This window comes from Periplaneta americana, chromosome 6 (genome assembly GCF_040183065.1).
Source record: "Periplaneta americana isolate PAMFEO1 chromosome 6, P.americana_PAMFEO1_priV1, whole genome shotgun sequence".
Taxonomy (NCBI): domain Eukaryota; kingdom Metazoa; phylum Arthropoda; class Insecta; order Blattodea; family Blattidae; genus Periplaneta; species Periplaneta americana.
This window is the reverse complement of record NC_091122.1, coordinates 156,842,093-156,859,353: the sequence shown is the minus strand read 5'-3', so window position 1 is coordinate 156,859,353 and position 17,261 is coordinate 156,842,093. Positions and strand designations below refer to the sequence as shown.

The 17,261-nt window shown below is 33.2% G+C and overlaps 1 protein-coding gene across 2 annotated transcripts; it reads left to right on the top strand.

Moving 5' to 3' along the window:
• The first annotated feature begins 2,155 nt into the window (after positions 1–2,155).
• LOC138701968 (histone H2B.3-like) lies at positions 2,156–16,893 on the top strand. Of its 2 annotated transcripts, none has more exons than XM_069829377.1 (2): positions 2,156–2,281; positions 15,625–16,893. In XM_069829377.1, exon 2 carries the CDS (start codon positions 15,656–15,658, stop codon positions 16,031–16,033), a length of 378 nt encoding a protein of 125 aa, XP_069685478.1. In that variant the 5' UTR covers positions 2,156–2,281; positions 15,625–15,655; the 3' UTR covers positions 16,034–16,893. The 2 variants fall into 2 exon arrangements, with proteins under 2 accessions (XP_069685478.1, XP_069685477.1); XM_069829376.1 differs by lacking the exon at positions 2,156–2,281 and adding an exon at positions 8,482–8,567.
• The last annotated feature ends 368 nt before the right edge of the window (positions 16,894–17,261 follow it).

Below are 17,261 nucleotides of genomic sequence, written 5' to 3'. Positions count from 1 at the left end.
TAGCTCTTTTCTGAAAACATTAATTTCTGTTAGGAATTGGACATCCACGTAATATTACACAACAGTTTAAAATAACTAAAATAAAAGGGTCTCGTTAAGTAATTAACTGTCACGTGATTTCCCCTGCCCCTTTCTACGACCCTGCGACAAAACCACTTGGACGGACAGTAGATAGCCTTTCTGATTAATTTTATCTTTTCGGATCGGGCAGAAGTGAAGACTGAATTTATAGTACGTAAGGTAGTCTTTTATAGAGTAGGCATAGAATTATTTCAACATGAGTTACTCGTACGAAGGACGAAACTGGTAATTGGAATTAGGTACAATAGTCTATAGTGCGATAATATGCACAAAAGAACTGAAGCCTGTATCGAAATGAACGGCCACTATTTTCAAAAATGTGTTTAAATATCCATAATATGATTATTTTTCAATTTAACTTCATTCTCTACATTGTACGCTAATGTGCTGTAGACAGTATAATATACACTGCATAATGAATACGTACGAATGGATAGCTCAGTTCATGAGTAAAAACACTTATTGTTAATACAGTACTGTATTTTGATTAAACAAAAACCTTATGAAAATTATCAAACTCAAAATTGCGATATTTCCTAGTTTACATAAATTTACTAGTTCTTCCCTCCTATACCTAGTAAAGTGATTTGTATTTTACGCCAGTATCATAGAACTCCAGTCTTGGAAGGAGGAGCAAGCGGAGATCTTTAATCCAAAGATATAGCCAGGTTAATATTAAAAACTAGCCGTAACCGTGCGCTCCGCTGCACCCGTTAGAAATAAATATAAACTAATTACATAATTAAAATAGGACATTTGATCCAGGGAACATTCGTGTTTGATAGAAGAATAAATCGTTTAATATGTTACTTAATTTAAATTGCATCCAAAATAATTAAAATTCGATCATTTTGGTCCAGAGATACTCATTTGATGCAATGACAATTCCTTTAACATGTTTCTTAATTTTTATTACATGCAACTATAGTTTAATGAAGATTGACATCATTAAATTTAATGTGTACATTTTATTTTACTTGTTATAGGTTTCCATTGAATTATGGTAATAACTTAATTTTAACCCTTGTTTTCTACATATTCAGTAAATGGCGCTTGGCCTACTATGGTTGTGAACCCTTCAAATAACTTAAATTATATTATATTATATTATATTATATTATATTATATTATATTATATTATATTATATTATATCAGAAGTTACTGTAATAACATTATAGCATTATGTCCATCTAGAGAAATTACACTTTCCAATGGTGAAATAATAATTATACAAATCGGTTAATTTAGCTTCCGATATTACTTCATACAAACACAGAAACATTCTCTGTAGGCTATCTTTCATAGCTTTCGATTGTTGCTGTCCGAGGCCTCTTATAGACGAAGTCATTTGTTTTTTAATTCATTACACGGCCTTAGATGGCAGTTATTTTAATTTTAAAACTCATTTGTCTCATTAAATATCAGTCCTATCAAACTTTTTCAAGGAATAAAACTTATCGCAAATTATTTTTAAAGAAACTTTTGTTATATAACATTTTTTACAAAAATAAATAATAAGGAGATATTTCGATATATTTAATTCAGGCCCCCTTATAACCCCCTTTTAAATAATGTATTTTGAATGCCATATAGCCTAAAATCTAAGTTACAACGAACTTAATTTATATTCCAGTTTTCATCGAAATCCGTTCAGCCATTATCGCTTGAAAAGGTAACAAACATACAGACAGACAGACAGACATACAAACAAAAATTTCAAAAAAGCGATTTTCGGTTTCAGAGTGGTTAATTATATATGTTAGGGCCAATTATTTTTGGAAAATCGAAAATTACCAGAAAAATTTCGGCTACAGATTTATTATTAGTATAGATGTTAGTAAAAATAAAATGATGTCCCTGTACAGAAAAACTCTTCTTCCCAGCAGCGAACAAGCAATCTACTGACTGCTCAGACGTGAAGAGTGCTGATGAGGGGTGGAAGCACATAGCTGCAGTGTGATGTAAACAATTCACAAATGATCGCGATTCACGATTTGAGCGTCTGTGTATTAGACTGTACAAATATTATTTTGTTACAATCCATTAAGGAAGACTATGTTAACGTGATAAAATTGTGGAATCTTTATTGTCAGTCTATTTCCGTCCTGTCAGTTGAATTCGTGCGCTCGGCTTGAGTAGACGTGGTTTGTCTTGCAGGAGAATATTGTGAATTTCTTACGATGGAAACCAATCCTCAGGGTATGTATTTGTACAATCTGCTATATTTGCTCTTAAATTTTTACATTTTACATTATTTATCAATATTGATAATTTTCCTTCCATTTCTCTTGATCTATAAAATGTGTACACATAATATGAATTCAACACAGGTCGTATAGTATAGAGAGGGAAGTCTTGGTTTCGTGTTTATACAATTTTCATATGCCTCTACGTGCCTCAGCTCACTTAAATAAAAAAATATCTTTCAGGACGCACAGTGGGTCAAAATGCAAATGAATGTTCTGTAGCTAGACAACATTAGTAACTTTTCTCTATCTGACAGATTTTTATAAAACTTTGTACGGAACAAGTAGCATATATTTTTTTGTGTGCGAACTCTGATTAGGCTTACGTTTGTATAAAATGAACTTCCCCTTTACAGGGGATGCATTTAGAAAAAATTAGGGTCAATGTAGAGTATCCACCGCCCACTGAACGAATATTGGTTAAACGAGCGTTGAGCCACTTCCGCCGATTTTGGAATAGACACCGATGCACTTAGGTTAGGTTAGGTTAGTTTAGGCTTTTATTATCCCGTTAAGATGAAGGTGAAAGCGATTGAGTGTGATTTTTTGTTTTCTATGTTGGCAGTTCAAGTGCGTCGGTGTCTATTCCAAAATCGGCGGAAGTCTCTCAACTCTCGGTTCACCCCAATATTTCACACTTTTATCACTGCCAATGTTGCGCTATAAACCAATTTTCGCAAATCTAATGTAAAAGACTGCCTACACAAGCAACAAGTTATACTGAATGTTTAGGATTAGTGTAAAACTGGCCTATGTCTCCTATAGTGGGCGGGACATAAGTAACATTCACCATTACCTCTTTATAGAGGGTGCATTTAAAAAAAATAACTTGTCTCATGTCTAACAGATTTTTATGAAGTTTTATTTAGAAACTACAGGTAGCATATAATTTTTTTCCTGCACAAACTCTGATTACGTTTGTATAAAATGAACTACTCCTTTACAGGGGTGCATTGTTGTTGTTTAGTCAACTGTTGGAAGACAGATTTGAACCTCATAAGTAACACCAATAAGGCATCATCATGAGGCAACTAGGCCGGGAGATAATGGGGTAGGGTGACCAGTTCCTTTCCCCCTAGGCAAAATTAATAACTTCTTTCCTACGTAAAGGATTTTTTTAAGCTTTGTACAGAAAATACAGTAGCATACAAACGTAATCAGAGTTTATACTAAACAAACAATTTACGGAAGCGGGAGAGATTAAAATTTTGCATTATAAAAAAAGTTCGTGTGATTTTTTTGCAGTAAACCATCATTGTTTCTTTTTTAGACCTACAATAAAAATGGAGCAATATTGTTAAATGAAATGAAAATTTACCATAAAGTTCTATTAATGAGATTGAAAGTTTGTATTTGCTGTTCATTTTATGTAAATAACGGTCCGCCCCTGCATTGGAACAGAGCATCTGTTTTGTACCGGTATGTCTGTATCCGCTTGAGCTGTACTGTGTACTTGTAAACTCTTTCTTTCCCATCCAGCAACGTTGTCAAAAGTCTAATATTGTAAACTTTAATAATTAGTCAAATATTACAGTTATGAAAAGTTGTAAGGACTTTTTCTTCCTTATGATAACTTTATATGAGCAGTCATTCATTATTTAAAATAACTAATTGTTTTTAATTTTAATTGATAATTTTAATCTGGAACTATTACAGATATATAGGATGTAGGGAGTAAAAGTGTCGTCCTTTTCACAATCGTCGCGGACGATCTACAGAATCAAAAAATGTCCGTATAACATAGGGTCATAACTTGATAATTTTTCCAGAAAAAAAAAATCTTATTTTATTTGCGTTATACTGCTTATATCGTTAATAAAATTACGAAAATAATGACATCAGTAGGTATATCTAGCAAAGAGTTAATATTAGTTTAAATAAATATTTGTGTTCTATTACGTTTTCGTGAAATTAAGTAAAAATGCACACTTAAATTTGTTAATATTCTGGCGTGAGAGACGTGGCAACGTGTTTAGCAGGCAGTACTCTGCACAGACGTAAGTACGAGTCAGCTGAGTTCAAGCTCCCTGTCCATAGGTCTACTGCCGAGCGGATGACAGTTCAGTACAGGGTATTCAATAAACAACTTACAATGTCAATTACAGTTTAGGAATATCATACGTTATTAATTAATTTATGGAGAAAGTCGTCGTTATTCAAGTGAGACAAGAACGTCAACCGTCAACGTTTTCCTCAAAGAAGGTTACCTAATCGGCGATCTTTTGTAGCAGTTTCTCAACAATTTTTATCCCGTTTCGAAAATCACATAACCAGAAATTTCTTTAAAAATGATACTGCTTTACGGAAGCGGGAGAGATTAAAATTTTGCATTAGAAGAAAGTTCGTGTGATTTTGTTTATTTTTTATACATTCAATAAAAAATGGAGCAATATTGTTAGGCCTACATAAAATGTAAATTTACCATAATGTTCTATTAATGAGATTGAAAGTTTGTAGTTGCTGCTCGTTTTATGTAAACAACAGTATTGTCATGGTCCGCTCCTGCTTTAGAACAGAGCATCTGTACCGATATGTCTGCACCCGCTTGAGCTGTACTGTGTACTTGTAAACCCACTCCTCCCCATAGTTGTCAAACGTCTAATATTGTAAACTTTAACAATTACTTAAATGTTACAATTAGAAAAAAATTGTAAGGGCATTTTTTCTTCCTCATGACATGAATAATCACCAGTTAAAATAATGGCGCTTATACCCCTTACACCAGGGGTCGTCAGCACAGAGCACGCTGGGGCTAGTCTCCCTTACCCGCGGAAAACGCAGTGCACTATAGTGCACTCCGTAGCTGCTAGCGGGTATGCTCTCTATCTCTCCCTGTTGCACGAGATACCCTTTGCACATTTCAGCGAGTGCTGACGACCACTGCCTTACACCTTGTATAATTAGTAATCTATAATTTTTATATAAACATCACTCATTATTTTATAGAACTAATTGTTTTTAATTTTAATTGATAATTTTAATCTGGAACCATCACAGATATATATTGGTGTATTTTTATAATTTTAGACTGTTCATTATTCCTGTGATCCGCCTTCATGAATTCAAGGTTTTTATGTTCTTTGTAATCATCATGTTCAATTATTAGTCTTTAAGATGACTATATAACACAACTTCAAGTATTACATTCATATGAATCTACCTCTTACGCTCCCTAATAATGCCTTAAAGACGAAAATACTCGTAGCCAATACTTGATATCACATGTTGTTCACATCGTATTAAGTGATTAACAATAAAAATGACCGTCAAATGAAAGTTCGTGTACAATTATTTACTTGTTAGGAAAGAAATTACCAATTTTGTCTAAATTATATGTTTCATCAGCCTCGCTCTTACCGTTTGTGTGTTATGGCACATTGAAGTCTGCGAAAGATTTTGTTACATCTTAATCGGAAGATTTCGTTACATTTTTTGTTGACTGACTCTTCCGCGTAGACGCAGAGTTTACCAGAAGAAGTAATCTTATATTAAGGATCGTATTATTCTACATTTATTGCTCTCAGTATTGTTAGTACAGGGACATCATTTTATTTTTACTTCAATTTTTATTGTCCCTGAGTTTTTGAATGTACTTCACTCCCACCCCTTCTACTAATGAAGTTCAACCGTCCTGCACACAGATCCAAGACCGCATATACAGTCATAGTAGCCTTACGGTCATAGTAAACACTACGTTCCAAAAATATGTTCGCGTTTTCCAGTGACGAAAGAGCTTTCAATATTGAATCATTTTCGCACAGGTACTGTCGTCCATTTGCCTACGTCGCATCCCGATTTCCCCCACCTGCTTTTATTCGCAAGCTAGTGGCTGGACTGTCGTCTTTGCTCTTTTGTGAGAACATTAATTTCTGTTAGGAGTTGGACGTCTACGTAATATTATACAACTGTTTAAAACAACTTAAATAAAAGGGCCTCGTTAAGTAATTAACTGTCACGTGATTTCCTCCCTTTCTACGACCCGACGACATAACCACTTGGACGGACAGCAGATAGTATGTCTGAGTAATTTTATCTTTTCGGATCGGGCAGGGGTGAAGATTGAATTTACAGTACGTAAGGTACTCTTTTATAGAATAGATACAGAATTATTTCAACATGAGTTACTAGTACGAAGGACGAAACTGGTAATTGGGATTAGGTACAATTGTATATAGTGCGATAATATCCACATTAGAATTGAAGCCTGTATCGAAATGAACGGCCACCATTTTCAAAAATGTGTTTAAATATCCATATTATGATTATTTTCCAATTTAACTTCATTCTCCATATTGTACGCTAATGTGCTGTAGACAGTATAATATACACTGCATAATGAATACGTCCACATGGACAGCTCAGTTCGTGAGTAAAAACACTCATTGTTAATACTATACTGTATTTTGATTAAACAAAAACCTAATGAAAATGATCAAACTCAAAAGCGCGATATTTCCTAGTTTACGTAAATGAATGAACTACTTTTCTTCCCTCCTATACCTAGTAAAGTGATTTGTTTGTATATTACGCCAGTATCATCGAACTCCGGTCGTGGAAGGGGGTAGCAAACGGTGTTGATCCAAAGGTATAGCCAGGTTAATATTAAAAATGTTAGTAAAAATAAAATGATGTCCCTGTACAAGTAATAGTATTCTATAAATATGCACGATCGTCTACTCAAGGTTTGCGTCCCTCCTGACTCCGTGGTTCTGAGGACAAGTGTTTGCACACAGCTGATCTGACTGCCCTCCCCACGTCTGACCCTCCGTGAGTCACGCGCTCACACGCGCCCAATGCAAGTTTCGGGGGTCCACAACTTGCTCCACAACATGACACATCTTGTCCTTGCATTGGTTTTCGTTATATTAAGAGGAGATTAACTGCCCTACCCCGCAATGCACCAATTTTCAATTTGGTTACTTAATGGCCCATTTTCTCAGGAACTACTGGAGATATATGAAGAGTCCACTGCAAGAATGATGCATGTCATTTGGAATACATATTGCAGGAGAAGCAATTGAAAGTTTGCTCAAAGCTTAACTGTGATTTTCCGATCATTACTGGACAATGACTATCAGTGTTAATGCCATATAACTCTCTATGTACATTCTATATGTCTTAAGCTATGCATTGACAGTCTTGGTTAATTTTCGACAAAAAAAGTGACATCCATCATTCTTGCAGTGGACTCTTCATATTTAAGTTTTTACCGAAGCAAAACGAAGCAGATTTTGTCAATAAATATAAGTTCTAAGAAAGATAATTTTTTTAATAATGCTGATTGAGACAAACATTTCTATGCATTAATTTTATGAAATATCTCATTTATTCACTTTCAAACAAATTTTTGTAATGTTAGAAATATTATTTTTTCGATATTTCATTAAAGAAAAATTAATGAAATAAGCTAACAGTATTTCTCAAAAAATAAATGCATAGAAATATGCAGCTACCTCATAAATCTTGCAGTATAAGTTTCATCCAGATAGATTAATATTATTGGCATAAGAACGTTGGTGTTAATAAAAAAAATAAATAAACACGGAAAAATGGATTTGAAAATAAAATGAATATTTATGTAAATTAATATTCCCCTCCGCTACATTCATCTAGTAACTTCAGAGAGCCAACTTTAGAACAAAAAGTTACTAGATTTGTAATCAGAAATTTTAAAAATGAATTCGTCGATGAAAAAATAGTTTTAACAGCTATTTTAATGGCACGCTTCCTTACAGCCTTAATTAAAAAAATGTAAACATATTTATATTCAGAATTGAGCTAAATTCATTTGGGGCATGAAAATATAAATTCTGAAGAAGTGAAATAGCTTTAAAAAAAATTGGAAAATTTTTATGATTTTCAATTGAGTCCCCCCTTAAGCGTTCATTGTATTACATTCAAAAATTTGACGTGCACGAGAAACGAGCGACAAATGTTGCCTGGGCCCTGTTTTTCAGGGTCAGGTTTGCGGTAAATTTATGACATGCGACCGCAACGTCATTTCTCCTCAAAGGCAAGCCCCAGTAAGAATTTTTATTCTTAAGGGAATCATGATCAGTTCGCATACAATTATTTAATTTCTAAATCCGCCATTTTTAGTCAAATGTAAGGAAATGAAGCGCAGTGATGTTATTGGGTTCTTGCAAACGAACTCCTGTGGCCTGTACTACAGCGTCGTATGCTGGAGGAGGAACATAATTGATCCACAGCGAGTTGAGGCTTTTACCAGCGTCTATCAGGTAGGTATTGATATTGGTGAATGATTACATATTAAGTCAACATTTTAACTAAAAATTCATGTTTGTTTAGTTCATAGTCTTTCTATTTGCTTCAAATATGAACATTATTATCATTTCACAAATTATGGTTACATGAAGTTTTGAAATATAATTAATAGGTATGTAGCATTTTTAGTTCATAATTGTTTTCTGGTAAAGCAAAATCGTTACTGTTCATAATATTTCGTCGAAATTAGTTTGTTTGCTTAAGCCGTATTTTTTTCGTTTTTATGTTCTACTCCATAAAGCACGATACTTTTTTTTTTAGTCCTTTTTTTCTCGTTTGCATAAAGTTTGAACATTATCTCATTCTATATTCTAAACAAAATTCTGTATGTTCATGAATTAATACACATTCTTTTCGGCAATTATTTCTCTGTAAAAAATTTATATATATACAATTATTTATTTATTTATTTATTTATTTATTTATTTATTTATTTATTTATTTATTTATTTATTTATTTATTTATTTATTTATTTATTTATTTATTTATTTATTTATTTATTTACTTATTCATTTACTCCCTCTGTCCCAAAATATGGTATAGAAAGAGATCATTTATTCCGTTTCAAAATATGGTATAGATTTGTTAAAATTCTCAGTAATATAATGTAACTTTAATGCATCTTCTAGATACTTATTTGATTCATAAATTAACTTGAGAAAAACTAATAAATGAAGTACATTTCATTCTATGCGATGTCAAATTAATAAAAGAAAAAACAAACTTTGTTTTGAGGCAAATTAACATAAAAACTGCAATAAATTACAACCCGTTTTATACGATTATTGAGTCTTAGATGTTCTATTCAAAATTGACTGGGTTGTTGTTACATTTTCTGCAACAGGAACACCACAGCAGGTGCCCATTTGATTTCTGTTCATGATGAACTATTTGAATATTATAGTTTGATGCACTACAGAAGACTAGAAACATTCACAACTGCACTGTCTCTTCTATTGAACAGAATACCACACCGCGAAACATTTCATGCACGCATGTGCAATAATCAGACTTGTTTTGTTTGTTACTATACATGTTTTGGAACAGGGGAGTATTTGTTTCCAAATAACTATTTTTAGGGTTTTTTTAAACATGCTGAAAATGAAAACCGGTAACTGATATTGTAGTATTTAATTTGGTCATGTATTAAACATACAGATTTAGTAAAGTGTTTGCGTTAGTTTACCATTAATACAAACATGCAAGTTATTTGTAAGTTGGGGATTTTGAAGAAAATATTAATACTATAAATTTGGCACAGAAGTCAACAATTACCTTCCTTTCTTCCCTATATCCACTCCCATTTGATAGACCATTGGATCTTATAAGTCCTCAAAGATTTAGTCAGCCTAAAATCATCAGCTCTTGATTGTTTAAGAATGTGCTTATTTTTATCGTATAGGCTTATTGTATCGGTTCAAAAATTGACATTAAACTGGCAAAATAAGGAAATCTACCAATTCATTCTAAATGAAACCGCCATGGGGATGAAATGGGTATTGGGAATTGACTTGGGTCTTTTTCGGTCTAACAAGAGATTTCAGCAAATTATAAGCAATGCCAATGTCATTGCGTCTATCGCTCTTTTCAAACTGGACGGTGTATAGAAGGTGAACTGTAAGTAATGTCATTATTTTCAGGGGGGTTATTCTTTGACATATTTCAAATAAAGCTTAATATAATTTTTCTTTTCTTTCAGAGATAAAAACTTAGTTTAATAGTTTAAATTACTGTACATCTCTAAAACAATATGTATAGACAAGATCTGTTAAAATGGAACAATTATAAGGAGAATGTACAATAAAAATATTCCTCAAGATTATAAAAAGGATTTAAAATTAACCAACTAGAGGTGTAAAATTTGAGAGCAACTCTGCTTAAATTAAAAATATGTGATGAAAATTTATTTGCAACCTTCAATGGTATTCGACAATTTTTTTTTTTTTTTTGCAATTTAGGAAGTCTACATGTAGAGAGATTAAAATCATTTCCTTGTCTTTTGTCATAGGAATGAACATCATTTCTTAATATTGAAGTTGGAAGATTATCTTTAACATGCAAAAGTAACTCTAGAATTTATAAATTTTGCCACCGGCGTGGCTCAGTCGGTTAAGGCGCTTGCCTGCCGGTCTGAAGTTGCGCTCGGGCGCGGGTTCGATCTCCGCTTGGGCTGATTACCTCGTTGGGTTTTTTCCGAGGTTTTCCCCAACCTTAAGGTGAATGCCAGGTAGTCTATGGCGAATCTTCGGTCTTATCTCGCCAAATACCATCTCGCTATCACCAATCTCATTGACGCGAAATAACCTAGTAGTTGAAACAGCGTCGTTAAATAACCAACTAAAAAAACTATATAAATTTATTACAGTCATGATTTTATTTTCCATAAATAATTGTTTACAATGTTCATTAAAAGTTGCATTTGATACAATTTTTATGGTCCTTTTTTGAAGCAAAAGGACCTTATAATTGTTTTATATGAAACATTCATAGCGTGTTTTGGGAAAGCTATTGACTTAATTCCCAATAGTCTTACCCAGTTTAAGAGAGCAGTATATTATGATAATAAATTATTGAAATAATTTTAGTTTTGTCCTTTAAATATGCAGAAACTTGGGTAAATTCGTAGAACATGTAACAATTCATGTCGTCAGATACGACATCAGGATTCAATTCCGAAGACGGAAAAACTTACTTTTTCTCTTATATTTTTTATCTTTATTTTCTACTTCTCAGATTTCTTTATTCATCTCTTCTTTAACCACATCTTTCTTTACCGTTTAAATTTCGATCTCGCATTCACTACAACACACACAGTCAAATGCTTAGCTTGAACTTAGCTGATCTGTACGTCTGTGCAGAGTACTGCCTGCTGAACACGTTGCCAAGTCTCTCACGCCAGAATATTAACAAATTTAAGCATGCATTAGTATTTAATTTGATGAAAACTTAATAGAACACACAAGTAACCAATTTATTAAAACTAATGTTAAGTCTTTTCTAGATATAACTACTGATAATTGTTTTCATAATTTTACTAACGACATAAGGAATATAAACCAAATAAAATAAGGAAATAAATATTCTTTTTCGCGAACACTCTAACATTTAGACCCTATGTTGATTTAACTTTTTTTGGTCCTGTAGACCGTCCTATACGACTGTGAAAAGGACAGCACTTATACCCCTTACATCCTGTTTATACAATTTTAAGAAATAGCATTCGTAATACGCGCGGTTGTGAAATCTGGCCTCAGGAATGGTTACGTGTCCTATGAGATTATCAATATTTGATCCAAACAAATGTAACATTTTGAAATTCCTTTTCAGAACGAAAAGTTACATTTGTTCCGATAAAATTTCCGAACATTTAAAGAACAAAATTAAAATTATTTCAATAATGTAGGCCCTACTATCATAATATACTACTCTCTTAAGTTGACTGAGCATATTGAGAATTAAATCCATACCTTTGAAATGTTTCATATAAAACAATTTTTATCTCGAAAAGGAAGCAAAAACGAGAAAAATTGTGTTAAACTTTTTTGTTTGAAATATGTCAAGGAATAACCCTCTGAAATTAACATTACTTACAGTTCCCTCTGTATATGTAAAGTAAACCCAAATTGTTTCTTCATTAGAGTTTTACTAAATGTTCAAGGAAGAAAATGTTACTTTATAATGTCTTCGGAGATATATTTTAATAAAATTAAGAGAGATTCTGTACGTGCATGAATATTGATATTTTCAGATCTTGTCCCTAGAAGGATAAAATTATTAGGTTTTATCTCGGTTTTAATCTTCTTAATATTTAGATGGGGTAACTATTCATTAGTTATTCATTTAATAATAATATTGTGGAAAAACTGATTGAATATTATGTGCCAACGAACTGTTAAACGCCAGGAATTGACAAGTTTTAAGTCATAGCCAGGAAGAGAAAGATGAGATAAATAAATGTAAGGGTCAGCTACCTAATGGGGTTTGGAATATCTCGTGCTCTAAAGCCTTTTAATAGAACACAATTTCTCAAAAGAGTAATGATTAAAATAGCTTAAATAACTTGTCCATAAGAATTTTTTAATTTTGAAAAACTACGAACTTCTCGACCAAGTATCGACAGAATAATTTAGAAAATTCCTGATTATATTCAAGAGGAAGGTTAAAAAAAGCAGCAAGTAAAATCGTATATTATTCACTGGCTCTTGATGACAGCAGTGACATTACTGATACAGCAAAGCTTGAGATTTTTACCCGTGGGATTGATCAAGATGTTAGTACAGGAACCACCACTGGTTGTAGTTTTCATGCCAAGTACCTTTCCTCCGTCTCCTTACTTCATAAGCTGTCTATCCCATGTAATCACTGCAGCTCAAGTTTTGGTCACCGCTGCACTACTATATTGATTGGACCCTAAGGCTGGTTGAGTGGAAGAGAAGGCCTTTTGACATTAACTCTGTGAGCAAAAATAAAATATTTTTCATTCTACATTCTCACCGAAAAGCCCAGAAGAAACACAAGCAACGCATCTCATCGGAAGAGACTTCTAATGGCGACTGGCAGCCATTTTGAGCATGGGAAAAATTTCCGGGCAGTATATCTCGCGACTCTCATATGTTGGTGTTCTGATTTTAGTGGCAAACTAAAGACAGTGACTGGTTGCTATTTTGGGCGTGGGCGAAAATTTTCGGGCAGTATATCTTGATACTTCGATATGCTAGCGCTATAATTTTAGTACCAAACGAAAGATCTTTTCTAAATCTGTTGATTTAAGCCAAACGTATTCATGTAGAAACCACGGCCGATTCCACCACCTCGGGCACACTTCTACATTTTTCTTGAACACCGAACTTCATATCTTACGCGGGATTTCGATCGTACTAAAAATTCAATTGCAGAATTTGCAGCATTTTTAATATCTGAATCCTCGTTTGAACTCATTTCAACAATGTTTATTTATTTCTCCTAGTATTTCTGTTCTTTTGTTATAAACAAATGTCTATCGTGTTCAAAAAAATCGCCTCTCGCAGGAAGAAATTAATAATAATACGATCGCTCTTCACAAAATACATGGTCAAAAATAATAAAAATAATGCCAATGCTTTTATTTAAAAATTAATTTTTATCGAAGTGGATAAAACATTGTACGATATACTTGTCTAAACTTTAGAATAAAACACACGATTGTTATGAAACTCGTATTGTAATATGAAACGTTACGATACTCACATTATAAATAACTATTATTTTTGTCAAACTGTCTTGATGCAGTATATGGCAGCTAACTTTTCCCCACTACATTTCTGTCCATTGTATTTTCGCAACGTAGTACGAAAAAGTCTATAAGTCTACAGTACACCAGTTATTTATAGATTTCAAAAAGGCATATGATCCTGTTAAGAGAGACATTTTCTATAATATTATTATTGAATTTGGTATTCCGAAGAAACTAGTTCGATTAATTAAAATGTGTCTTAGTGTAACTTACAGCATAGTCCGTATAGGCCAGTTTCAATCTGATGATTTTCCAATTCACTGCGGGCTAAATCAAGGAGATGCACTATCACCTTTACTTTTTAACTTTGCTCTAGAATATGCCATTAGGAAAGTTCAGGATAATACAGAGGGTTTGGAATTGAACGGGTTACATCAGCTGCTTGTCTATGCGGATGATGTGAATATCTTAGGAGAAACTACACAAATGATTAGGGAAAACACGGAAATTTTACTTGAAGCAAGTAAAGCGATCGGTTTGGAAGTAAATCCCGAAAAGACAAAGTATATGATTATGTCTCGTGGCCAAAATATTGTACGAAATGGAACTATAAAAATTGGAGATTTATCCTCCGAAGAGGTTGAAAAATTCAAATATCTTGGAGCAACAGTAACAAATATAAATGACACTCGGGAGGAAATTAAACGCAGAATAAATATGGGAAATGCGTGTTATTATTCGGTTGAGAAGCTTTTGTCTTCTATTCTGCTGTCAACAAATCTGAAAGTTAGAATTTATAATACAGTTATATTACCGGTTGTTCTGTATGGTGGTGAAACTTGGAGAGGAACAGAGATTAAGGGTGTTTGAGAATAAGGTTATTAGGTTATTTGAGGCTAAGAGGGATGAAGTTACAGGAGAATGGAGAAAGTTACACAACTCAGAACTGCACGCATTGTATTCTTCACCTGACATAATTAGGAACATTAAATCCAGACGTTTGAGATGGGCAGGGCATGTAGCACGTATGGACGAATCCAGAAATGCATATAGTGTGTTAGTTGGGAGGCCGGAGGGAAAAAGACCTTTAGGGAGGCCGAGACGTAGATGGGAAGATAATATTATAATGGATTTGAGGGAAGTGGGATATGATGATAGAGAATGGATTAATTTTGCTCAGGATAGGGACCAACGGCGGGCTTATGTGAGGGCGGCAATGAACCTCCGGGTTCCTTAAAAGCCAGTAAGTAAGTATTTCTGTTCTTTTGTTATAAACAAAAGCCTATCGTGTTCAAACCTAAAAAAAAAGGAACTAACATAAACGAATCGCCTCTCGCAGGAAGAAACTAATAATAATAATAATAATAATAATAATAATAATAATAATATACTCTCTTCACAAAAGACATGTTCAAAAGAAATAAAAATAATGCAATTAATTTTATTAAAAAATTAATTTTTATCAAAGTGGATAAAACGTTGTACGATATACTCATCGTAACTTTATATTACAACACTCGACTGGCTATCAAACTCGTAATATGAAACGTTACTGTACTCATATCGTAAATAACTATTTTTGTCAGTGTCTTGATGGAGTATATGGCAGCTAACGTTTTTCCACTACATTTTCGTCCATTGTATTTTCGCAACGTAGTATGAAAAACCCGAGGTTCTATAGATAATATTTTCTTCTTTTACTTCAACTTGCCAGAATGTAATTTTCTCAGTACTACTTTAGTTACATTTATTAAAATGTAACCGAGAAACGTCTACTAAAATCATTGTGGTATTTCAGCTACACCAGAAGCAGTTGCTAACTCAGCACTATGCCACCCACAGTACTGGGGAAAGCAGTCAAGAAATCTGGCAAAGCCCGCAAGATGATTTCAAAAGATGAAAAGAAGAGAAAGAAGAAGAGGAAGGAGAGCTATGCCGTCTATATACACAAAGTGCTCAAGCAAGTGCATCCTGAAACTGGCATCAGCGCCAATGCGATGCGCATTATGAACAGCTTCGTCAACGACATGTTGAACAGAATTGCTGACGAAGCAACTAATCTGACCCAGTACGCCAAGAAGTCTACTATAACGAGTCGGGAGATCCAGACGGCCGTGCGACTGTTGCTGCCTGGTGAACTCGCCAAACATGCTGTCAGCGAAGGCACGAAGGCTGTTACAAAATACAGCAGTTCTAAACCGGCGTAATAACTCGTTGAATACTGATTAGGTCTACCTATAGCTGCCAACACATAATGTTAAATATTGTTCTTTTTAAATGAAAATTTCCCTTCATAAAATTTTAATTATTTCCCTTGTTCAAAATTGGAGTTGACGAAGTCGAGATTTATCAGCATTTATTACCAGTGGAGTATAGAGTGAAATGGAAGAAGAAAAAATGCCCAGAATAACTGAGAAATAGTTGAAATAGCTGTAATAAAATAGTACTCATTTTTTGGCTGGTATATTTTATTAACTTTTTAGAGTGAAAATTTAATAAATTTTATAAACACCAACGTCTTAGGTGATTGTAAATGCTGAATTTCGACTCAATGTTACTATTGACATATAGTTGAAATCTATAAAAAAAAATTGTTCTTGTGTTCTGTCAAGTAAATAAAATAATAAAAAGTTCCTGACTCGAACATTTTTTAGATAATGTTAAAATTTTATGAAGATTTTAGTCGTCTCTTCGTACATATGCATTTTGTGAATTTCTTGTAATAAACTTGTAGTAAACTTCACTGTCTGATTCAGAATCAGTTATTGTCAATATTGTATGTTTATGCAGACTTTTGAATGATAGCTTAATCACACGCATGCTGTTATAGTAAAAGTTTAATCAATGTTGTTTCAGTAATGTAATTAATAGATTTTCATGTAAATAACTGTATTCGACGATATTAGGCCTGAATCATTATTGAGATATGGAAGATGTAAAATGACTGCGTTCATCGAATCCCTATAAATTGCGTGAAACTTTAATGCTGTTCGTGCTTATTATTGTGAACACGGCTTGGCTTGTAAGGATGTTTGGGATTTGAAATAAAATTTTGTTTTCACTTCTATCTTCATACTCCCCGCATTTAAATTAACTTCTTGTCAATTATTTTACAATCTCTGTCATTCAATGAAGCCCAGTCTAGAAACAACAATGCAATTGATAATCGAAACTATTCATATATCGATATGACACCAATGAGTTGATTCAATGTGTATAATTAATGTCATTACAGAGAATTGGAACTTAATACCACAGTTAAGTACTTCAGAATTACTCTGTTAAATTAACTATGTATTTTCTTTTTGCTCTCCGCACTTGTTAATCACTCCAATTTGTGTAAGAATAATAATCCAATATGTCACATACATTTGTTCACTTTCATGTTTTATGACGTCTGGCTTGGTTTACAACTAGGCCTACTTTGTTTTAAGT